At 43.4% G+C, this 25,745-nt stretch overlaps 1 protein-coding gene across 1 annotated transcript in view; it reads left to right on the top strand.

Annotated features, from left to right (window-relative positions):
• The window catches only part of MICU2 (mitochondrial calcium uptake 2), a 197,178-nt gene that overhangs the window by 106,694 nt on the left and 64,739 nt on the right, over positions 1-25,745 (top strand). Inside the window, exon 2 of the mRNA XM_089775607.1 lies at positions 7,366-7,513. Coding sequence (XP_089631733.1) covers positions 7,366-7,513 — 148 coding nt within the window. The remainder of the gene's footprint in view (positions 1-7,365; positions 7,514-25,745) is intronic.

Raw genomic sequence — 25,745 nt, 5'->3', positions numbered from 1 at the left:
CTTCAGTCTGCACTGCAGTGGGTCCCAATTATAGCCCTTTTTGCACAAGCCTTGAGAACTGTGCTCATACGTATCCCATTTTCTATGGATAAAGCTCAGCTGGGACTGCACAGCCATACTGATCAGATCCAACAGCGGTCCAGGAAGAAGAGATTTGTTGCAATAGCCAGTGGTGGTCATCTAGGAAGATGCAAGCAGAATTCCCCATGCTGAACCAGGAAGCACCAAATGGAATTTACAATTCCAGGGGCTTGTAAAGGGGTAGTGCAGGTTGTTGTTTGCTTGGCTGCAGGGAAGTAGAATTCAAACCTCTGACCAGAGGGGTCAGGATTAGGGATGTTAAATAATGGTTAGTAAGCTAATTGAGTAGTCGATGGAATTTCCATCAGCTACTAGATTAGTCGTTAAGAGGGTTCACTATGGCTCTGCTTTTTAAATGTTGTAAGAGCCGCCAGTCTAAGGATGGATTTTCAGACAGAGCCTTAACATTAACATACAGTACAACCTCAGTGTAACAAACACTTTGGGAAGGGAGGTCACTCAAAACTTTGAATAAAACTCATTTTTTTCAATAGTTTATAACTGAATGTTGTTGTCTTAATACAGTTTTGAAACTTTACTATGTGGAAGAAAACTTTTAACCATCTTAATTTAAATAAAACAAGTACAGAAACAGTTTTCTTAACTTGTCAGATCTACGTTTAAACTTCCCTTTATTTTTTTTTAGTTGTTTAACATAGTACTGTTTGCTTTGGGGGAGGAGACAGAGGAAGGTCTCTGCTGCCTGATGGCATAATTCCAGTTCCCCTGAGGTGTGTGGTCAATTTATATTTCTAGCATTTGTAACTCTGAGGTTCTTCTATAATTCTTTGTGGTTTAATTTCTTCTTATGTGGGCCTGCTAAAGACAAAAATAAGCCCAAGTTGATCTAGCAGCCATTTTTTATTATGCTTTTTAAAAATAGTAATAGATCTTTCTTACTGTTAGCCTTTTGAGTAAATCTGAATTTCATATCCTATTTGTAATGAGTTTTGGCTGCTATATTTATTCATATGTGTTTTTATACCACTTTCATCTGCTTATAAATGCAGGAATGTTCCCTATTGTATATTTGTCTGTTTTAATCCTATTCTGAAGATGATCTGCAAAGAGGAGGAAGATGACTTGTTCCCCCTCTTGTTTATTTGATGTGTAAAGGCTTGAAAGCCTGTGTAGGATTTTTATTATTTCCTGTCATCGTTGTTGTTCAGTTAAGGTGTTTTTCTGATTATTTTTTTTCTGGAAGTATCAGGAATGTTGAGTCTTATCATCCTTTTTTGTTGAAGGGTGGTTGGATAACTAAGGAAAATATACTCATAGGAACTATTTCAGGCCTTAACTGAAGTGTGGAAGGTGCTAAATTCTTAACAAAGCAAGATTTTTTTCCAAGTATGTATTTAGTTGGTGTTTGCAAAACCCCCAAATTTTAAATTATATAAAAATTGCATCACCTTCATGGAAAAATCCTGGTGATCAGACTTTGGTTTAAGGCTAACTCAGTGAAGCTTGTTGGGGACTAGTCTAACATTTTGTCTATAGTTCTAAGTTTAAGGTGCAGTGCTTCAATGTAGCAGTGTGGTCATGGCATCAGGGCTGAGAGAGAGGTCTCCCAATGCTTAGGTAAATCACCTCCCCAAGAGGAGTAGCGAACAGCTCTGCGAGTGCAGCTCCTAGCTCCGAGAATCTGTTTACACTGGTGCTTTACATGTCTGTAACTTGCTGTGCTTGGGAGTGTTTTTTTCACACCCCTGAGAGAGAGAGAGAGTCACAACACAGTAATGTGGCAGTGTAGACAAGCCCTAAGACAACAGTGGTAGGTTCAGAGAAGCAAACAGATTGGCGAGTATTAGAATGTTAGATGTGATTAAGGGGATGATGGCTACCAGCTGCAGCACAAATTTACAATTTAGGTATTACAAAACCTCATCCTACTTCTGGATGTCTGGGTAGAAGCTCAGCCCAAGAGTCTGTCTATAAAAAGTCTGACAGTTTATTTTAAAGGTATGCATTTTGCTACAGTTGTTAAAGTCTTTGTTCCACTGAGATGACGCTGCTATAATGCACTTTACTTGGGTCTACCTCTTGAGATTATTATTAGCTGCTGCTGGAATAGAAAGCTGCCTTCTTATTCAGCAGAATTTCGCCCAAAGAGATTCATTTTCTGACTAGCAAAAAAAAATAATAAAGTGAGACATTCAAAGTTGATAAGTGTCTGCGTTGTTTACATTTATATTGAGTTGTATTTTTATAAGTGTAAAAGACAATGGTGTATACCATAATGTACTGACATTTAATTAATTTTTAATGAGCAGTTTAGATAAGTTTGTTTGTTTCTGTTCAGAAAATGAAACTAGGGATATGAATGTTTACCTGTCCACACAGTTAACCGATGAGCTTGGGCTCATCATTTAACCCTCATGATTATATGCAAGGCCCCACTCCCTGCTGCTACCTCTGTAGCAACATGGGGGTAGGCCGTAGTCAATGCACATGGGGAGCTGGCTTCCACAGAGCAACACCTCCCCTAGCTACACCCCCCTCTCGCCTTCCGCTGCCTCCCGCATAGTAGTGCAGTGGGTGGAGGCAGGTGAGAGCCAATCTCGCAAGCACTGGTGAATACTGGCTCCTGCCTGCTTCGCCACCTGTGTGTAGATGTGTAACCGCTGAAAATTTCAGAAGTTCCATGTTTACAAAAATAAATGCATTTTAATATCCCTAAATGAAAGTTTCCTATATAAAGACCTTTGATACATTTATATAGAATACAACACAGTTCTGATCTCTGTGGAAGTAGATGGAACTTTATTGTTAAAATGAACTATATTAAACATTGAAAGGATCAGTGAGCTCTGACCTTTTATATTTCCAACCAAATGTGATTACAACAGAATTGCCAGAGATGAACTAGTAAGCATATTATATGGCATGAAAAAATTGTAGGTCCTTTTCCCTGTGGTGAACAAGCCTGTATCAAATTTGCTTCAGAATGTCTTTCCTTCCATTCTCCCCTAAAATAATGGAATCAGAGTGTGACCGCAGATTCTCTCAGCAGGAACTTTGTGACTAGCCATGAGCGGGAGCACCACAACTCTTTGGTCACAGATATTTTTGGCCACTGTTGGGATTCAAACCAGTTCCACATAAATGCCAAATGCACCCAGTACTGGTCCAGAAGTGGACTTGGAGCCTACTCCTAATGAGACATCCTGGTCCCCCATATTAGAGGGGTAAAGGTTTGGCATTTGGGTGATTTTGTTGGTCTCATTTATTGCACATAGAAACAATATACTTCTCCAGTTTTGAGTTGATCTAAAAATATCATGAAAAATTAATCTTTTATGAGAAGTAGTTTAACATGTTGCTCCTGTTGGACAGCAAAGGCAAAAGATAAGGTCCTAGACAATTAGGAAACGGCAAACGTAGTGCCCATCTTAAAAAGAGAGGAGGAGGAGGATCTACAAACCGGTTAGCCTCACATCAGTCCCTGGAGAAATCATGGAGCACTCATTCAAGGAATCAATTTTGAAACACTTGGAGGAGATCAGGAATGGTCAGCATGGATTTACCAAGGGCAAGTCATGACTGACCAACCTAATTACCTTCTGTGATAAGATAACAGTCTCTGTGGATATGAGTGCACAGAAAAATAGAGTGCAGACCCATTTTAGGTGATGCCCTTGTGTAATATACTACTAGAAAAGTCAAGCTTATCTACCATTTTGAAGTGTTGCCTTTTGGATCCTCTGATTTTTATTAGTTAGCCTGTTCCCCTTCCAGCCCTTCAGTGTGCTGAAAATCTCCTGTGCTATTGAATGAGTGGAAGAACGAACAAATATGGTGTAGTAGGATACTCAATAACTGCAAGCATCGCATGTTCACATTGTGCTCTCTCTGAACATTTGCTCCCCCTCCTCTTTACCACTAAAAATCCTTTTCTAAATTTTTAAAGTGAAATAGGAGACTTTATCTTTCATGTAGATTGCAAGGTTGCCTGACTAGACATAGGACCACAAGTTTGTCAGAATCTGGGAATGGACAAGGGATGGGTCACTTGATTCCTGTTCTGTTCGTTCCCTCCGGGGCAGCAGGCATCATGAAGCTATGCTAGTTTACACCAATTGAAAATTTAGCCCAATAATTTTATAGATAGGGCGGAAAAATAAAGGAAGAACTCACAAGGGCTTTTTTCCATTAAACGTCCTCAGAGTGGATGGAATTCTTGTCCAGTTGAAATTACGGACTGGTCTTGGTTTCTGTTTTTCTCTTTTGCTTTGTAAATGATTTTTTAATTATAAAAGCTTTCTATGTAAGCCTTATTATTCTGTTATGCTTAGCTACTCTTTCTCACTTTTCATTATGTCTACAGAATGCTCCAGAATTAATAGTTTCTCTCCTGATAGTAAACTAGTTTCTACAGTATATTTTTATATCTGTTCAAGACTTTGGGGTTGTGTTCACCTCTATATTTTTAAATATTCAAAGTTACAGATCAGAAAAAAAATCATTGTCTCTGTAAATAAATACTTTTTTTTTGCAAGAGTGAGGAGGGAAGAAATCTGATTATTGCACTAAAGAATGGTCAAGCCCTGATTTACTTCAGTGGCATGCCATATATAGGTTCAGTAGTGAAAATCTATTTGTTGGGTTCTTTTCAACAAAATCAAACTTTTTTGTTCTGATGGTTAAAATTATTATGGCGTTGAAAATGATGCAATATTGCTAGCCACAAGTATTCAAAAATCATAAATTGTACCCAAAAACATCATGAGATTGTTTACAAAGTCAGATTTAAAAATAAATTGTAGGTTTTATTTAGTTAGGTCCAAGTTTTGAGCTTTTAGAGTTCAAATTTTCAAGATTCACTTCAAATTTCATTAAAAGAAATTTTCCACCCCTTACGGATATGAAGTTCTTATGTGATGACATGATTCCCAAAGTGGAGGCTTAAGGAAAAACACAAAATATTACAAAGTTGATGATAAAATTGCAAAAATTGGCAAGACTGAGATATTTATTTTATGCAAATGTTTCTCTTTAGTGTTTTGATAACTGTCTTCAGCTTTTTTCTTACCAAAAGAAAAAGTTTCCCAAATTGTTTCATGACAAGAAAGTGATCCTGTAAAATTACAGTAATAATGTGTTGACAGTTTTTATGCTAATAAATTCTATTCCATGTGTTGGGGGGGGAGGTGTACACAAATTTACAGATGTTTTATTTAAATTTAAAATTTTCAACCGTTGAAGTTCAGCAGTTTTAATATCGCTAATAAGCCATGCTTTGGCCATTGTTCAAACAAATATTCCAATATTTTAGGAACTTGAAAATCCAATTGGTATGGGCAGTTATATAATAGGATTAACTCTTAAACCACAAATACAAAATAATAAAAGTTTATGCAAAAAAATCTTTCCATAATTTTCATTAAACCGCTACTATAGAGCAATCTTCTATTTTAAAGTTTGCTTTAGGGTACAAACTGTCGACATTATTATGAGAGAGTCATTTTAATAAGAGTGTTGAATTTTAACACCCCATAAATATGAATTATTCACTTGATATCTAAAGCAGCATTTGTTGAAGCTTGTTAAAAAGGCAATTCTGTAGTAACCAGTCGCAAAACTTTTAAACAGAAGGAGATTAAAAGGAACTGAGAGTTATTACATTAGTGTTGTTTTAAAACAGTATTTTTCAAAATCTCTGAATCAGTTTAGTAGAAGAATAAAAATGCTTTTTGCATTTTCCACACCTAGCTTTCTTCTAATGTACAAAATAAAGGTTAAGGAAATATTTTCTACTTGTAATATGATCCGTTTTAAAGTGAATTAAAAATGGTTTCAGGTGCTACACCTTTCCAAGGACCTTTCTGCTGCCAGATTTTGTTTTTCTCGTAACATTTTCCTAATTTTAAAATGGGTTTTACTTCCCTTATTGCTGTGCAAATGACCCCATTTAGCAAGCAAAACTGACAGTGCAGGAGGAAAAGTGAAATGAACTAATAATAATATTATAAACAAAAAACCACGTATCATTCAACAAAGCATTTATACGTGGTACTTCGCTTTAATGTGACTGTTTGATTTAAGTCATGTAGTTCAGAGTATAGCTACAGTGTTTTTTAAGATGGGTCTGGTCATCATTTATAGCAGGTCAGAAAATGGAATTTCCATCCTATAAGAAAATCCAACATTTCAAAAACTATTCTTCAGAAACTGTACAGTCAAAATATTTCTTGGAACAAAATCTGAAATATTTCTATTCAGAAACATTGAAATAAGCATATTATAACATACAATTTAAAAATCAGCAAAAAGTCAGTGTAAGTGCAAAACAAGATAGTAGAAACAAAATGTTCCATTCTGATTTTGAATTGTTTTTAATTTTTTACCTGAATTGACAAGTTTTCTTAAAACGTTTAGATTTTGAAGTAACAACTTTTGCTAATAGAAGACTTCCATGGAAATGTTTTCAGACATCGCTAGTGGTTTGCTTGTATTTTGCATCCTTTTCATTTATTTTCCACTTATTTATTTGCATTTTCAGATTGTGAGATCTTTTGGGCAGGAACTATATTTCCCTATAAGAGTCTATAGTATCTAATATATTTTAGATACACACTGCTATAATGACTACAGTAACTATTTGTAATAGTTTACACATGGGATCTTGGTACACTGAGTGTATCTAATTTAGATTTCCTTGTTTTTCCATCATTGGCTTTATATACAATTTGTAAGGATTGTCCAACAGCATAAATTAAATACATAATGAATACATATTCATTTTAAGAGACTCATATTTTCCCTGTGCTCACTTTTTCTCTTTGAAATGGTAAAATATTATGCATATCTCTTGTTTTTCCTCCATCTAGATTCCCTCTATACCTGAAATCACTTTCTGTTGCTGTTTCTGGGATAAAACCAAAGCTAGTGAATTTATCCTAAGTCTGTGAACATTTGTGTATTTCTTAAAGCCTCAGTCATGGTGTCAGGTGATTATTTGAGACCCTCAGATTTGATTACAAAAATAGTAAATTTCAATCTCATGATTATAGAGAAGAGCCTTGAAACTCTAAGAGTTCAAACCCAAATAAAAAGTACACAGCTTAATTTTAAGATCTCATGATTTGCAGAAATTGTTTTTGGTGTGGGCAATACTGCTTCTGCTTTGGTGTTAAACTATGATAACTATCTTAATTACAACCAGTCCTTCTTACTGTGGTGACTTGATCACATATACTGAGGATGGAAGGTTGGTGATATGACTCCTCCTTATTAGGGTAAAGCTTCTTTTTACTTTTCTTATGTTGATTTTTTTTCCTATTTCAGAAGGAAGATGTCACTAATGAGGAGATGGCAGAAAAACTGTCTATACGAAAGCAACGTTTTATGAAGTTTGCCTCCTTGGAATATGAAGGAGAATATTACATGACACCTAGAGACTTTCTGTTCTCAGTAATGTTTGATCATGTTGGCTGTAAGTTGATTTCTCTTCAGTAAATTGTACAACTGATTAGTGTGGTGGGCCCTCTTTAAGAAGTGCCTATTCTTAGCTGATGAAAATCAGAAAAGGCCAACTAACAATATTACTAGACTGCATGCTTATATATGCTTAAAAAGGACCAGTTGGCATACCTGTTGAGACTGAAGGTCTCTTGTTTATCTAAATGACAGAAATTAGCCAGGTTATACCCCAGTTACATATACCCTATCCCGGCTATCTCTGTAATTTGATTCTGTGACTTTTTCATGGGTCACATGACCCCCAAGTACTTCCTGCCTCCCTGGTTGGAGAACTCACTCACTCCAGAGAGTACAGACCCTCCATGGGAGTGGGGAGAGGAGAAGGGAGGACCATAAGAACGGCCGTACTGGGTCAGACCAAAGGTCCATCTAGCCCAGTATCCTGTTTACCGACAGTGGCCAGCACCAGGTACCCCAGAGAGGGTTGACCGAAGACAATGATCAAGCGATTTGTCTCCTGCCATCCCTCTCCAGCCTCTGACAAACAGAGGCCAAGGACACCATTTTATCCCCTGGCTAATAGCCTTTTATGGACCTAACCTCCATGAATTTATCCAGCTTCTCTTTAAACTCTATTATAGTCTTAGCCTTCACCGCCTCCTCTGGCAAGGAGTTCCACAGGTTGACAACACGCTGTGTGAAGAAGAACTTCCTTTTATTAGTTTTAAACCTGCCAGAATCGGTAGGGATGGTGTCCCTAGCCTCTATTTGTCTTGGGCTGGAGATGGGTGACAGGAGAGGGATCACTTGATGATGGTCTATTCTGTTCACTCCCTGCGGGGCATCTGGCGTTGGCCACTGTCAGAAGACAGGATACTAGGCTAGAAGATGGACCTTTGGTCTGACCCAGTATGGATATTCCTATGTTCTTATGTTTTCCCCTCATTAGCCGAAGTCCTGTTGTATTCTGTCTCCTGCTCCAGAGTGAACTACCCTTTTCTCCTCAATCCCCTAAACTCCTCTCCCAGTGTGTTGCACCTGGCTGTATTTGCTACATTGCAGTGATTCACACCAGTCCATAATACCTGCTTCTTCCTGCCTAGTCTGTTTTTTTCCTGCTGCCCAGATATGATTGTGGCTGCTCTCTCATCTTTTTTATAAAACCAGTGCATGAAGCCCCTCGACGGGGCTGATCTAGCTAATGCCTGATCATAAAAATGAGTGATAGAGACAGCTACCCAATAACCCAGCAAATGATACCAAAAGTCAGGGAGTCTCCTGGAAAGAACAAAAGACTTAACAGGTAAGAATGACTAGAATTGTTAATACTGCAGTCTACTTTGTATTCACTTATAACTGCACATGTGTATATGCTTATAAATGCATGCATTTTAAAACTTCTTTAAGGTAGCCTAAATCCCTGACTAGCCCTCCATCTCCTTTGTTGCCTTCCCAAAATTGGGTTAAAATGTGTTGGTTTTTGATTGCTTTAAACTTGCATAGACAATACAAAGAAGCACAACATGGGAGGGACAGGAAGGAACACGGTATGCATCCTGCAACAGTTTTTGTAAGTATGCACCTTCCAAGTCACGCATAACTGGCAGGTTGCAATTAACTTGATTAATATCCACACACACACACACACACACACACAGCTGCCCAACACACAATATTTTCAAATATTCTAAAATCAAAATCATTATTTTAAAATAAGCAAAATAGATTGTAATACAGTTTCAATTTTTAAGCTTTCTGCTATGTTTGCTGTGGCCTCTTGGTGGGTGTGTGTGTGTGTGTGAGAGAAATTTTTTTTCTAATGGGGAAACTTGGTTATCTTACCCCATAATTTCCAGTAACTTAAAAGGGCTGAGGGGATTTTCCATAAAACATCCAAATACAGGGTGTCCCCGCTGTAAGTCACCCTGGTATACATATGTTCCATGCTAACGTCATTGATGCTTGTAGGAACTAACTCGTTATAAGTCCTCCCATTCCCCTCACTTAAGTTGTGCAAAAAACCCACCAATGTGTGCAAATGGAAGTCAGCCTACTTTAAGTTGTTTTACTAAAAGTCCCAAGTTTTTTGGAATATATCTTGGACATGAATGTCAGCTAGTAGACAGTTAAAATAGAAGGACTCCAGAAAAGCCTCTTTCGTCCTTCCCCCAAGATCCTTGCTAAATGGTTTTTACAGTGTTATCTGGAAGGTCTAGGCCAGGGGTGGGGAACCTCAGGCCCGGGAGCTGGATGTGGCCCCTAGCTTGCCTAGATCTGGCCCCCAAGGTTCAAACCCCTCTCCTCCCCCCTCCCCCCAGCACTGAGAAGCCTGCGCTGGTGCTCCAGCCTCCCTTCTGCCCCACCGCAGATCTGGAGCACACATCATCTACTAGGCTGGGCCCACCTAGGCTCTGATGGGCAAGGGGAATGTGCAGAGTGTCTTTCTCCTCATTTGGGGGCCACATCAGTGAGGCATTTTGTTTTGTTTTTTTTTATTGTTTTTGGTTTTGGGGTTTTTATAGGTTTTTTTTGTTTGTTTGTTTTCTTGTTGTTTTGTTCTTGTGTGGGCCCTTCACAGAAAAATCAGTCGGTCAGTGGCCCCTGACCCAAAAAAGCCTTCCCACCCCTGGGTTAGGTTATGTTAAATCAAAGTGAGGAGCAAATTCCAGAATCCTGAGGCGCTGACTAGAAACACTGTGCCAGTGGACCCCTGCCTTTTATCATAAGGGGAATCCAACTCTTAAGAGCAGAAATGGCAATACAGGCAGTCCCCGAGTTACGCGGATCCGACTTATGTCGGATCCGCAGTTACGAATGGGGCCCTTCCTCTCGCTGGTCTCCAGCAGACCAGGGAGAGGAAGCAAAGCGGCGGAACACGCGGGCAGCGGACAGGGTTGTCCGCTGCCCACGTGCTCCGCGGCTTGGCTCTGCTTTGCCCCCCCGTCCCCCTGGTCTGCAGACCAGGGGGACGGGGGGGCAAAGCAGAGCCAAGCCGCGGAGTGCGCGGTCAGCTGACAGCCCAGACGCGTCTGGGCTGTCAGCTGGCCGCGTGTTCCGCCGCTTTGCTCCCCGTCCCCCTGGTCTGCAGACCAGGGGAACGGGGAGCAAAGCAGAGCAAAGCCACGGAGCCCGAGGTCAGCAGGACAGCCACGGCGCGTCTGGGCTGTCCCACTGCCCCCCTGCACCGCGGTTTTGCTCCAGACACCTGTGGTACAGCACCTGGGGCGCTGCGAGTTGGTCCCGTAGCGCCGCTCTGGGCACTACTGGACCAACCGGGCAGCACCCCAGCTGCTTTGCCCCAGGCGTCCTGATTCAGCCACTGCTGGTCAGTTTCAGCAGCGGCTGAATCAGGACGCCTGGGGCAGAGCAGCTTGCGTGCTGCTGGGTTGGTCCAGTAGCGCCGAGGAGCAGCAGCGCTACTGGACCAACCCAGCAGCACCCCAGCTGCTCTGCCCCAGGCGTCCCCAAGTCAGCCGCTGCTGAAACTGACCAGTGGCTCACTACAGGAAGCCCCTGCCCCGGGCTTCCTGGAATCAGCCGCTGATGAGTTTCAGCAGCAGGTGACTTGGGGATGCCTGGGGTTCTTAAGTTGAATCTGTATGTAAGTCAGAACTGGCATCCAGATTCAGCCGCTGTTGAAACTGATCAGTTTCAGCAGCGGCTGAATCTGGACGCCAGTTCCGACTTACATACAGATTCAACTTAAGAACAAACCTACAAAAAACTTAAGAACAAACCTAAGATGAGTCCCTATCTTGTACGTAACCCGGGGACTGCCTGTATGTCACAAAGACAATGAAGAGAGATGTTCTCTCGGGTATGGCTTGTAAAACATGAGCGAACACCTTAAACTTTACCCAGACATCTATATTGCAAATTCCACAGCACAGCTCTCAAGCACTTCCTGTGAAATGCCTCACAAAATAAACGTTCTTTCAAACGAAAATGTGAGTAAAATCATGTAGTAAACACTGGAATTGTAGCTGGATTTTGGTGCAAATTTCGGTCCCATACTAAATGCTAAAGCTGTGACAATGTTCACATTCCCCTGTCAAGCAAAAAGTAACAAGTAAGCTGTTGAGATGTTTCTTATAATAGGCGATTTATGCATATGTACATTCACTCCCATGAAGAATTTTAGGAATTATGTATGTAGTGTTCTCTTCCTGTTGGAAGACTTTGCTCTCTTTTCTGGTGTGTTTGGCAGAGGGGAAGAGAGATGAAATTCTCCTTCCCCTTTTCTGGTAACCTCAGGAGATATCATCCCCTCCTTGTTTCCCGCTGAAAAATATTGTATTGTGTTTTCCCCCCTTTCCCTTCCTGTTAGCAGGGGACTTCTCTCATTGGATGCCCTAATTCTTTTCTCTTCCACCAACTGTCTTCCTATTCCTTTACTCACCTGTTATCCTTTTTCTGTCCTCTCATCCTATCAACATTTTGTTTCTTCATTCTTTTGTTCTCATCTGTCTCCATTCTTCCCAGATCATAGCCCCTGGTTTCCTCTTCCCTGTTGAAGCATGGGGTGAGAGAATATAACACATACTCAAGAAAAATTAGCTTGGAGGCTGGTCATCTTGTTCTGCTGAGCAAGACTTGACTGCTATGCTCTGCTGTGCATTCATACAGCAACATGAAGAAGAGCAGGTCTCCCCTCTACTCAGCAGATTAACTCCTTGTAATAAGAGATTGGCCTTGTTTTTACAGCAGAAAAGCCAGAGATGCAATCATGAGCATGGACCTGATAGGGACCAGAGACACAGAGCTATTTTGGGTTATTGGACTGACCGGCAAGGCAGGCATTAAAGTTATAAATAAGGGAAATGCCTAATCTTGCTCCTGTTATGTTCAGGGAAAAAAGACTTTGTGTACATTTTTTGTTAATAAATAAGATTTCACCAAAGAATCATCAATTTTTCCTCCTAGTTAAATCAATCCCACAAAGTATTGAATATGAATTTACTGCACAGCCCAAGGGACAATCATATCAACCCACTTTTGGATGATTCATGGAACACTCAGAAACTCACATGGCTTGTAAAATCATTACTTCTGCTGTTAAAAAGTAAAGGTGTTTTTTTTCACAGTTGTGCATCATATCCCTCAATTTTTCCTGTGTGCTCTGATTGGTCAGGGTATTGTGCATACAGTAATCTTACGGTCTTAGTGCTTGAGAATTCATATATTGTGCATAAGTACCCTTCCTGCTTGCAAGATCAAAGCAAACATCAGAGTATAGGGCATTGAATACATAGAAGCTTGTTACCTGGATTTTTTACAGTCAAGCAGCAGGAAGATACATTACGAATATATTAATAAAGCCATCTTTTCAGGCATATCAGCTTTAATTGTGAATTTTTAATATATTATCTACGTTCACAGCTGGTATAACAATATCCTATTTTGAGAAGAAATTTCTCTTTTGTTAATAAATTTCTCCTTTATTAATAACTGTACTTAACAAATGTATAGTTTAACTGCAGATTTCAATCAATTTTGTAATCATTACCCACTAACATTATTTCACTTACTGATCATTTTCATTTGCAGAATTACTTGGTGTGTTGTTTTAATTGGATGTTTTTATATTTTCTCCAATGAAACATAAATAATATTTAGAAGGAATAAATGTGGTGCTGAGTGAATGGATAAATATTCTGACTGGCAATGCCAGATCAAAAGTGCCTTAAACTACAACTCAGGATGGCAAATATCAAAATATCATAGGCATGTCTAGATTCTCAAATGGTGTCCTTTGTACATAGGTAGTATTTTTTTACTGAAGCAAAATCTGAAGTGTAGCCTTTGGCAGAGTTGCAAAATATGCAATAAATGATTTATTATGAAGTGGTTTCCATAATACGAAAGCATAGCTAGATTACGTGGAACTGTACAGCAAATACATAAGCCATCATAAAACACAACCCAGATGATCTTGAACCCTGTTTTCATGGATCTTGTTCACCAATTTTGTTCATTTGCTTCCTGGTAGATAAGCCTTTTATTACTTATTTTCTGTTTAATGCAGCTTTAAAAATGTGAGATCACGGCATTCTGTATAGAGTAAATCACACCTGCAAAGTTATTTACTGTCAGGGTGATAATGAAGAAAAATATTTACAGTCCTGCTATTTAAAGAATAAGAGCTGATAACAGATGCACAACTTCCTGACAGACCTATTTTGTTTTTTCCATATTGATACAGCAAATAACTACAGGCAGTCCCCGGGTTACGTACAAGATAGGGACTGTAGGTTTGTTCTTAAGTTGAATCTGTATGTAAGTCGGAACTGGCGTCCAGATTTAGCCGCTGCTGAAACTGATCAGTTTCAACAGTGGCTGAATCTGGACGCCAGTTCTGACTTACATACAGATTCAACTTAAGAACCCCAGGCATCCCCAAGTCACCTGCTGCTGAAACTCATCAGCGGCTGATTCCAGGAAGCCCGGGGCAGGGGCTTCCTGTAGTGAGCCACTGGTCAGTTTCAGCAGCGGCTGACCTGGGGACGCCTGGGGCAGAGCAGCTGGGGTGCTTCTGGGTTGGTCCAGTAGCGCCGCAGCTCCTCGGCGCTACTGGACCAACCCAGCAGCACCCAAGCTGCTCTGCCCCAGGCGTCCTGATTCAGCCGCTGCTGAAACTGACCAGCAGTGGCTGAATCAGGACGCCTGGGGCAGAGCAGCTGGGGTGCTGCCCGGTTGGTCCAGTAGTGCCCAGAGCGGCGCTACGGGACCAACTGGCAGCGCCCCAGGTGCTGTACCACAGGTGTCTGGAGCAAAGCCGCGGAGCACGGGGGCAGTGGGACAGCCCAGACGTGCCGTGGCTGTCCTGCTGCCCTCGGGCTCCGTGGCTTTGCTCTGCTTTGCTCCCCGTCCTCCTGGTCTGCAGACCAGGGGGATGGGAAGCAAAGCGGCGGAACACGCGGGCAGCGGACAGCCCTGTCCGCTGCCCGCGTGTTCCGCCGCTTTGCTTCCTCTCCCTGGTCTGCTGGAGACCAGGGAGAGGAAGGGCCCCGTTCGTAACTGCGGATCCGACATAAGTCGGATCCGCGTAACTCGGGGACTGCCTGTATGTGAAAGCAGAATGACATGGTCCTAAAATGCTTTTTATTTGCTGTGATGTACAGCACAGCATGCTGAATTAATTTAATATTATCACAATTATTTTCTTAAAGGAAACAGTCTGCTCCAGATTTTAATTATAGAATAATCTGTAAAAATAGATCTGGGGACCTGACTTATTATTTGTACCTAGGGTAGTGTCCTGTACTGATCAGCTGAGCACGCTTTGGGAGATTTCATATTTCTCGCTAAGTGCCGTGTAAACAGTATTCAGACAGCACACAAAGGGTAGCAAGCAAAACACTGCCCTGGCAAGACAAGTTGAGTGAATAAAAAAAGTGATTAGAAAATGATAATACGTAAAACAATGAAGTATTTTATTGTTCCTCTGTTTATCATAGAGTGGAATCTAGTGCATTCACTCTGTGTTGCTATCTTAAAAAATATCAAAAGATAACTTCAACTCATTGGGTTGTATAATAAGTTTCTAAAGTATTTTAAGATATTTGGATTTTGAGGTATATAAAATATGAAGGTTTAATTCACTTGAGATTTGCTTTAATGCTGAGAGTGAATTTTCATAGAGAGTTACTAGATCTACTGTATATTTTTTAAAGTTTGTGCATCTATCCATCCACCTGAGAGTCCATATTTTTCAAGAATTCCTCTTAAACAGTAAGAATTCCCCCTTACTCTTATTGGCTCTTTGGTATGCAGCTTCCTTTTATCATAACTTAAAGCGGCATCAGGGTTTGGTTGTGCCAGGGCAATGGTATGTGCATGGAATGTTATGCATTAAATGAAAAGGGGTGTGAGAACAGGGACAGCTATTCTCATGAATGAGCACAGTGGAACAGCAAGTGCTCTAGCCCTGGAGAACAGCTTCTGGACAGCAGCACAGCCCCTACTTCCCCAGGTCACTGTGGCATGCAGCCCCCGCTGCCCTGGGTTGGCTCCAGGGAGAAGGCAGGGGTCCTTCTCTGCAGCTCCACCTCACCCCAGGGAAAGGCCAGTGGGTAGGCCATGTGGCTCTCCCTCTGCCCCAGGGAGAAGCAAGCAGGTGGCCTACATGGTCCCCACCACCCCAAGCCAGCCCCGGTACAAGCTGCCAGGTAGGCTGCGTGGCCCCAGGCAATGCCAGGTAAATCTTGTAGTATTTTAATAAACTCCATGTAATGTTTTGACTTTAACAGTAAGGAGAAGTTTGTGTACACTGAGGATATGTGTACAAAGCAAAGAGAAACGCATGCAGGTCAGCGTATGCTGGTTGCTCAAGCTGTGGGGCAGTTTCATTGCTATGTAGGCTTCCATACTTGGGCTGGATCCCAGGCTCTAGAACCCCACAGAGTAGGAGAGTCTCAGAGCTTAGGGCCCGGCCCGGCCCTAGAAGTCTACACATAGCAGTAAACAGCCCATAGCTGAAGACCAGTGAACCTGAGTCAGCTGAAGCTACATCTGAAGTCCCCTCAAAATACCAAGGTTGTATTAATGTTTTTTAAAAAAAAGAATGCAGAAACCCTTCTGCACCAGAACTATGATTGCCTATAACAGAGCTGCAGCCAGGAGCCAATATAGTATTTGGATGAATTTACGTCACAGCTGACAGTGCTCCAACAATACCTCCAGTGTTCCCTCTAAATTGTGATTAATCAGCCCTACCCAATCATTTAGCTCCCTGCATGGAACCCTGAGCCACTAACTGGGCAGGGCTGATTAGTCACCTGTGAAGCTGTGCTGCCGCACAGCTTAGAAGGAACAGTGCCTGGCATGCCTGATTCTTGAGTTGCTGGATTACACGGGGGATGTGTGTGTTCCAGATTCAGTATGGCCACTCTGAATATCTTTTAATGACTTTTGGGCTGACCTACTTCTCGGCCACCTTTCAACATTTTATAAATTGTGTGTGACACAATATACCCATGTCTACACCCTGCATACTATTGTAATAATGTTTATACAAAATTATGCCTTGTGAAATCGTTTGAAAACTCATAATTTGCTGATCATGGCAAAGTGCTGGTTTCAACATTAAATGTAAAGCTATGAATAAAAGCTGAAATTAAGACCTGAAGTATGTTTCCCAGATAAGTCCGTGGAATGGCTAAACTGGTTCTCCGTCATTTGTCAGCTTGGCTAGTGGGCTGTCATCCACTAAGTGATCATTCTTTGTCAAGGAAGGGGCCAGGAACACAAACCTGTATCTTTGCAAGGAAAAAACAAGGAGTTATTTGAGGAGTGTCTCTGTGGGTGCTTCACCTTAAATGTCTTGAGCACCACTGTGCCTCTAGTTAGAGAATTTAGGTAGAAGTGCTCTTGGTAGGCTGCGCATGCAGGGCAGCCAGTACGTGCCATTGAGGCTACTCCACATGCACAGCCAACCATCCCTTCAGTTCCTTCTCTGCCACTGTTGGTTTCAGTTGGAACCGAGAGCTGCCCTACTAGTTTTTCAAAATTTGTTCTTAAAATTGTTTGTTAGTATTGCTGTAGTTTTTCATAGATATTTTTAAACATTATAGTTAGTTAAAAAACAAAACCAAAAAAATCACACCTTTTTTTTTTTACTGTTATGACCTGTTTGTACTTGGCCACATTTTCTCCCTTGGATGCTAGTTCCCCAGGCTTTAAACATTGCCTGTCTTGCAGGCTTTCAATCCCCATGTCTGATGGGCACTCGCAGTATGTCAAGTGCCTGGGCTAAGTGCATGCTCCTGCCCAGTGCCAGCACTGCAACATTTAACTGCTCTCACAAGGAAGGCAAGAGAACTCCATTTGAAGCTCCTTTCTCTAGAAAATACTGTGCAACAAGTCAGACCCGGAACACTCGACACCGCCAAAGCAACCCTCTCCTGTGGCAATGTCCAAGAAGGCTGCTCCCTCAGATTCCAGTGCCAAGGACCCTGCCTCTGGCCAAAAGTTGAGGAAAAGAGCCCACTCAGCAGCCAGAGGTGAATCTCCTTCAAAAAATGGGGACGCTCACTAAAGATGCCTCCAGCACCGGCCTCTACTAAGGTAATGGTCAGAGAGGACTGGGACCATCAGGCCAATGGATTCAAAGGGTCAAAGGACCTTTCAAAATTGAATTCCAAGGGACCTGAAAAAGCTAAGCCCAAGTCGGCACCAACAGACGCACCTTTGGCACTGAAGAAGTCATGACCTCCTTCGGCAGCGTTGGCACCCATGGCACCTCAGGCACCAAAAAAGCATAAACGTGGCACCAACAGCACTGCAGATTCCAGCAGCACTGGCTGCAACACCACCTGCAGCACCAAAGACTTCAGCACTGCAGCATTTTACTACAGCTGAAGAGCTGCATGTAACCTTGGTACCGACAACTCGGCTTTCGGTACTGACTGTAGACCTGCATGAAGCAGGTTCAGCCTTTCTACACCTGCAGGCTTGGCATGACTGCTGTCCAGCGATGAGGATGAAGAACCTTTAGTAGGTATCTATACCCCGAGGCATTCCTCTCCAAAACAGCCACAGGCAACTCCTCAATGGCAATAACCCCAGTGGCTGCCTGTTCCTACACCAATGCCCACAACTGGCCCTACAGGGACCCCTGGGTCCTCTATAGAGCTCAGCAACACAAATACCACAACTTCAAGTGCCACCTTCTTCTCCATCTTGGGCTACATCTCTACCCTCCCTTGATAGGTCAGCATATCAAGAGGAGGAGGAGTCAGTCACTAGTGAAGAGGAGATTTCTGCTTCCTCACTGCCACCCACACTTATTTTCTCTTCATCCCTTGCATTATACTCCGCCGTCTCCACCCACAGCCGGAGATTATTTTAAATCTTTTTACAAACTCTAAAAAAGGGTGGCAGACATGCTGAAAGTTTCTTTGGTCAGTTTTCCTCAGACCCAGCACAAATTAACTAGCATCCTACATGCATCCCCTTCAGCAAAACTGGCACTACCTATGGACCCAGCCCTTGTGGATCCTGCCACAGTCATCGGGCAGACACTCACCACTGTCACACCAGTCTGTAAGGGATCAGACTGAAAATACTATGTAGCACCCCAAAGCGCTGATGTTTTTCCATCCCTCTCCACATTCTCTAGTGGTAAACGCAGTTAAAAAAAGAGTGGAAACAGAACACCCCTAAAACTGTCCCTTATGACCGAGCGGAAGCACCAGGATCTCATGAGCAGAAAGGCTTATTCTTCTGCATCGCTTCAGTTAAGAATTGTAAACTACACTGCACTACTTCCAAGTACAAACACCACATTTTCAAACAGTTATCACAATTTATTGAAAGTCTCCCAGATACAAAGAGAGAGTAATTTAGAGCCAATATAAATGAGGTTGCTTTGATATCTTGCACTGCTCTCTAAGGAGCCTGCTTCCAAAACTGCATTCTGCTCCATTGCCATGGCAGTCGTGATGAGGAGAGCTTCCTGGCTCCACCTGTATGGTTTTCTCCTCAAGGTGCAGGCAAAAGTGGAGGATCTTCCATTCCAGGGATCAAAGCTCTTTGCCGACACAACGGATGCCTCCCACTACACACTTAGTTTTGTGCACCACTTTAAAAACACTGGGCATTCATGTCCCTGTAACAAAAAGGAAGCAGGGAAAGTACTTCACCCAAAGGTATAAGCCCATGCCTTTTAATCAACCTCAGACGCAATATGAGGTCAAAGAGAGACAGCACCAAACTAGGCGTAGGCAGAATGCTGACCCAACCCTCCACATCTCAAATCTCAACTTCAGGACAAACATTTTGAAGTTCAGGTCAAGGGCCTGATAACAGAACTCCTTATAAAGCAGCCAGATGCACACCTGATATTCCGCAGACATTTCATACCCTTCTACCCACAGTGGTCTACCATCAAAATGGACAAATGGATATTGGATATAATAAAGAACAAATACTGTATCCCCTTTTTGTCTATCCCATTTTCTCAACCTCCCTTCCCACCCCTCTTAGAGATGGGACCCATCTCACAAGAACATCCTCCTCCGGGAACTCAACCATCTACTGCAACTGGAAGCCATAGATCCCATACCTCAGCACTACAGAGGCAAAGGGTTTTGCTCCCATTACTTTCCCACAACAAAAAAGATGGGAGGATGGAGACTTATCCTCAACCTGAGGAGGCTCAGCCATTACATACAGCCACAACGGTTTAAGATGGTCACCCTATCTACAGTAATCCCTGCCTTAAACAAAGGATACTGTTTATCGACCCTTGACCTCCAGGATGCTTATTTGCACGTGTCCATCCACCCTGCTCCCAAGAAGTACCTCAGATTTGCAGTACATAATGTGCACTTCCAGTAAACTGCTCCCCTTTAGACTCTCTATGGTTCTAAGGGTGTTTTCTAAGGTGCTTGTTTCATGGCCACTCACCTCCACAGACAGGGAGTCACGATATTCCCTTACCTCAATGACCACCTGTTAAGAGCACACATCAGTCACCAAGTAGAAGAGGCAGTTGCCCTGACCAAGTCACCATTCCAGACCTGGGCCTACAGATAAACTTGCAGAAATGCAAACTCGAACCAGTTAAGGAAATAGAGTTTATAGGAGCTGACCTTGATTGCATAGCGGCTGTAGCTTCTCTTCCACAACAGGGGTTTCAGTCCATAAAGGAGCTATTTGTAATAGTTCAAGATAGCCCTCAAGTCACTGCAAGAACTTGTCTCCAATTGCTAGAGCACACCGCAATTGCCACTTCTGTAATACAGTATGCCAGACTGCACATAAGACCCACACAGCTATGGCTCAGAACACCTTACAGGCCAGGCTGCGCTTCCATAACATCAACAAACTTATTTCAAACTGCTCAGGGTCAAACAATCCCCTAGATTGGATAGACCCAAAAAATGTGTGCGGTGGAATACTTTTGCACAGTCATCATCTGTGACCATTACAACGGATGAGTGTCTCCTCGGCTGGGGACCACACATAAGCATCTTCAAAACACAGGGATGGTGGTCTGAGGATGAATCCAACCTGCACATAAACGCAGTAGAACTGAGATCTGTGTTCTATGCATGCCAGCACTTTCTCTGCCTCATACGCAGTGAGACAGTTCGTATATTTACAGACAACCATGTACAGGCAGTCCCCGGGTTATGTACAAGATAGGGACTGTAGGTTTGTTCTTAAGTTGAATCTCTATGTAAGTCGGAACTGGCATCCAGATTCAGCCGCTGCTGAAACTGATCAGCTGCTGATTCCAGGAAGCCCGGGGCAGAGCAGCACTGCCTCGGGCTTCCTGTAGTCAGCCGCTGGTCAGTTTCAGCAGCAGCTGACTTGGGGACGCCTGGGGCAGAGCAGCTCGGGTGCTGCTGGGTTGGTCCAGTTGCGCGGCCGCTCCTCGGCGCTACTGGACCAACCGGGCAGCACCCCAGCTGCTCTGCCCCAGGCGTCCTGATTCAGCCACTGCTGAAACTGATCAGCAGCGGCTGAATCAGGACTCCTGGGGCAGAGCAGCTGGGGTGCTGCCGGGTTGGTCCAGTAGCGCCAAGGAGCGGTGCTGCGGGACCAACCGGCAGCGCCCCACCTGCTCTACCACAGTCCCCGGGCTTTGCTCCACGTCTCCCTGGTCTGCTGGGGGGGGGCACTAGCTGCATCCCCCCCAGCAGACCAGGGAGACGTGGAGCAAAGCTGCGGAGGACCCGGGCCGGACCGTGGCACTTCCAGATCAGCGCCGCGGTCCGGCCCGGGTCCTCCGCCGCTTTGCTCAGCATCTCCCTGGTCTGCAGATCAGCTGGAAGCGTGCGGGTCCGGCCCGGGTCCTCAGCCGCTTTGCTCCGCATCTCCCTGGTCTGCTGGCTCCCCCCCGCTCCAGTCCTCCGGGGCGAGAAAATCGCCGTTCGTAACATAAGTCGGATCCGCGTAACTCTGGGACTGCCTGTATTACAAAAATCTCCAGGGAGGAGACAGATCATACTGCCTGTGTATGGAAGTGGTCTGTCTCTGGAGGTGGTGCATTCTACCCCACATACATCTTCAAGCCTCCTATCTACTGGGCAAAGACAATGCCACCACAGACGACCTTGGCAGGAACTTCAATTCCACATGAATGGGAGAGAGACTCCAACCTCCTATTGCACATGTTCACCCATTGGGAAGACTATGGACTTGTTTGCAACCAGTGCCAACAAGAAGCGTCCACAGTACTGATCACATATGACCATTGGAATGCACTCCTTGGAGAATGCGTTCACAGTAACATGGGACGCACCACTGTTATACACGTTCCCTTCAATCATACTTAATCGGGTACTCAAAGAGAGAAGACAGAATGGGACCACAGTGATCTTAATTGCTCCTTGTTGTTCCAGACAAATATGATCTACTTACCTGTTCCACAAAAAAGCATGGTGATTGCCATTGCTCCCCTCGCCTTCTAACACAGGTGGACAGCCACATCCATCACCCATGCCTCCAAACTCTTCACCTTCAGGCATGGTTTCTCACTGGTTCACCACAACACTCACCAATTACGTCAAGCAAATCCTACTGAACTGTCGCAGACTAACGACAAGGATGTCATATATGTATAAATAGCAGTGATTCTCAGCGTGGACACAACAAAAAGAGGTAATTCCACCAACTACACCCCTTCCAGTCATCCTAAACTAACTGTTAGATCTTAAGAACTCAGGACTATCATCTAACTTGCTCAGGATATACCTGGCAGCCATAACGGTTTTTCACCTCCTTATTGATGACAAGTCCATTTTTACCCATCCCATTACAAAGTGCTTCCTGAAGGGAATTCAAAATAACTACCCACCCATAAAGACCTTAGTCCCATCCTGGTACCTCAACCCAGTACTTTGGGCTATCACCCATAAGCCATTTGAACATCTAGCTATATGCTCCACCTCTCTATGAAGGTAGTCTTTTTAGTTGCCGTCACATCTGCCAGGAGAGTAGGAGAAATCGGTGCGCTAATGGCAGACCCCCACATTTACTACATTCCACAAGGACAAGGTCATCCTTCCTCCACACCCAAAATTCCTCCCTAAGATCCCAACTTCATTTCATTGCAACAAAACTATCTACTTAGCTGTATTTTTCCCCCAAACTCCACACAGATAATAGAGGCTGCATGGCACACGTTAGACATCCACAGAGCAATCGCTTTCTATTTGGACAGGACTAAGCAAATATACAAATTACCAAGGTTATTCATATAATTCTCAGGTATACTATTCTGTTAAAGGGATAGTGGACTTTAAATATATTTGTATCCGGGAGTACATTCTGGAGAATGTACATTCTGGAGAAAAATACAGACTGGGAGTGATTTGGGTCATCCAGCAGCATAACCAAGGCTGATGAGAAGCAAGATGTGGCTGGTTTATTGCAGCGCACAGAAATATAGCAGGGAGTGACTTACGTGCCAGAGGCTATTTATGAACAGTCCAGGTTTGGGGCTACAGCAGCAAGGCATTATAAGGAGTACATCAGGTTACAAGACAGGGGACACAGTGCTACTCATTAATCTGGATTGTGCCCTGGTATGTGTCAGTGTATTCTGAGACATAATGGATAAATACATAGTACTCTACCTATATGACATCCTGATCTTCTTCAACTACTTTGAACAGCATACTGCTCATGCCCAGTCATGGAATGCTTTCTGCAGCATTACCTTAATACCAAGCTCAAGAAGTGTAACTTATCAAAATGCAGGACAATGTAGCACTTTAAAGACTAACAAGATGGTTTATTAGATGATGAGCTTTCGTGGGCCAGACCCACTTCCTCAGATCAAATAGTGGAAGAAAGTAGTCACAACCATATATACCAAAGGATACAATTTAAAAAAATGAACAAATATGAAAAGGACAAATCACATTGCAGAACAGAAGGGGGATGTGGGGGGGTGGGAAGGGGGAGGAAGGAAGGTAAGTGTCTGTGAATTACTGATATTAAAGGTAGGGAGAGTGGGATGTTTGTGAGTTAATGGTATTACAGGTGATAATTGGGGAAACTGTCTTGGTAATGGGTGAGAAAGTTCAAAGTCTTGTTAAGTCCTTGTTGGCAAGTGTCGAATTTTAACATGAATGACAGTTCAGAGGATTCCCTTTCAAGTGCAGATGTAAAAGGTCTTTGTAGCAGAATGCAAGTGGCTAAGTCATTTAGAGAGTGTCCTTTCTGTAACTTATCAGACTTCCATCGAATTCTTAGGCTTCATTTTATTCTCAGAAGAGATCCAGATGGACCCATACAAGGTCCAGACAATCCAGGATTGTCTAACTCCCCACAAAGTACATGGTCTACCATGTTTCTGTGGTTTGTCACTTTCTGTTGATGCTTCAGCCTGAATTTTTTCAAGACAAATTAACTCCTCACCCCTCTCTTCCAGAAAAATGCCTAATTCCAGTGTTCTCTTAAGGCGCAGCATGCATTCATCAGCTGAAACTCACCTATACTCTAATACCCATATTGGCTTTTCATGGTGTCACATATGGCTTCACTGTGGAGCTGACTCCTCCAGGAGGATGAGTAGGGCTGTCCCTATAGACAGACAGACCCTCCCATCTGCCCTTATAGCTGCAGCTTGAATAGTTCCTGATATGTTAAGCGAATGTTAGATGTTTCCTTAAAAGCCACATTGCTTTAATAGAATCAATTGTATTTATGCTTATGAAAATGTAACCTGTCTGTGTATGGAGTACATGAGGCAATATCAGTGAGAAAATGCCAATCATAAAGCTGTAAAATGTTACCTTTTATGGTTGTGAAGAAGGATCCTACAAAGTGCATAAATTAATGTGATGGGAAGCCAGGTGGGGACTTTGCCTCAGAAGGGATGTAACAGCACCACAGACTCGGGACTGTACTAGAAGCAGTCCCAATCCAGAGGGACTCCAGGGACTCTCATCGACTCTCAGCCGATCTCTGGGGAGCTGTCACCTGGCCAACCTCAGCCACCTGCAAAATCAAAACTAACTCTCACCGCACTTGCAGAAGGAGGGAATAGGAGAGAGTTGCTTCCCACTGTGTCCGGCACATGCCAGGTCCAGTACACGTGGCCTCTTAGGGAGAGAGCTACTTTGTGTCTGGCACATATGGCCTCCTAGGAAGAGTGCTAATAGCTTCCCCTCCTCCTTCATCCAGGTTGCCAAGTGAGATATGAGTCTTTTCCGAATCACACTGAGTGATTGGGATGGATGCTGACTGAATGTGGCCAGAAACCTGGGCCTTATGCTTCAATACCTTATGGTTTGATGATGCTAGACCACTTACTAGTGGCTTAGTGTGGGAAAGTGTCCTACTACAGAGGACAGAATAAGGCTTGCCTCCCCAAAAATCTTGTGAAACGGGCATTTCTTATGAGAGAGCTTCATTTAGCTGAGCAGGCAAGACTCTCCTCCATCTGCAGACTCATTAACAAGCTATTCTGCACCCCCCACACTGTGTAGGCACAGAGCATGCCACACTTCACACCCCATTGCCTTAACTTGCTTGAAGTTAGAGAAAGTTTATGAACTCACCGGAAGTGCCCTCCATAGGGTCACTGATGGACTGGGAGACATCCTGGGAGGAAGGGACCTGCTCCTCCATCATGAACAGGTCCTGGCTCTCGGGGATCAGTGACTGGCCATGCTCCTCCTTCTCCACCACTATACTATGTTCCAAATTGATGCCGGGTGTGTCTTAGCCAGACTCCATGGTCATACTGGGTAAGCTGTCCAGCTCCACCCTTACCCTCCCCCCAGTCGTGTCCGCCTGCTATTAATAGCAGCATGTGTGAGGTGCTGTGCCAGAGTGTACACTTCCTCCTTCACCTTGTGTTAGGACTGCCTCAGCTCTTCGATCTTAACTCAGCACTGCTGGGCATCCCTGGAATGGCCTTTAGCCATTAGGCAGCTTGCAATCTTGTCCTAGATGTCCACGTTCCTCTTGCTCGTTCAGCAATCTAAAAGGATGGATTCATCTCCCCACACCTTGATGAGATCCAAGATCTCCTGGACATTCCACACTGGTATTGTTCTGAGCCCATGGGAGCAGAAGTATTTATATTGCAGTGCTACTGAAATTGGTCGAAGTCATGTCCACATGTGCCGTGGTGTACTGCTCACTCTGAGAGGTGCTCCCAATGCTGGCCACGCAGGAAGTGCCATTCAGCTTTTCCCGGGGCTTTTTTTGCTCACTTGGGCAAGTTCTGGTCAGAGCAGTTAGAGCAGGGAAATGTGGGAAGGCCTCCTAGAGGCCAATAG

Source organism: Pelodiscus sinensis, chromosome 1 (assembly GCF_052426305.1).
Source record: "Pelodiscus sinensis isolate ZL-2025 chromosome 1, ASM5242630v1, whole genome shotgun sequence".
Lineage (NCBI taxonomy): Eukaryota > Metazoa > Chordata > Testudines > Trionychidae > Pelodiscus > Pelodiscus sinensis.
Note: the sequence above shows the minus strand (reverse complement) of the source record. Positions and strands in the feature narration are given on the sequence as shown.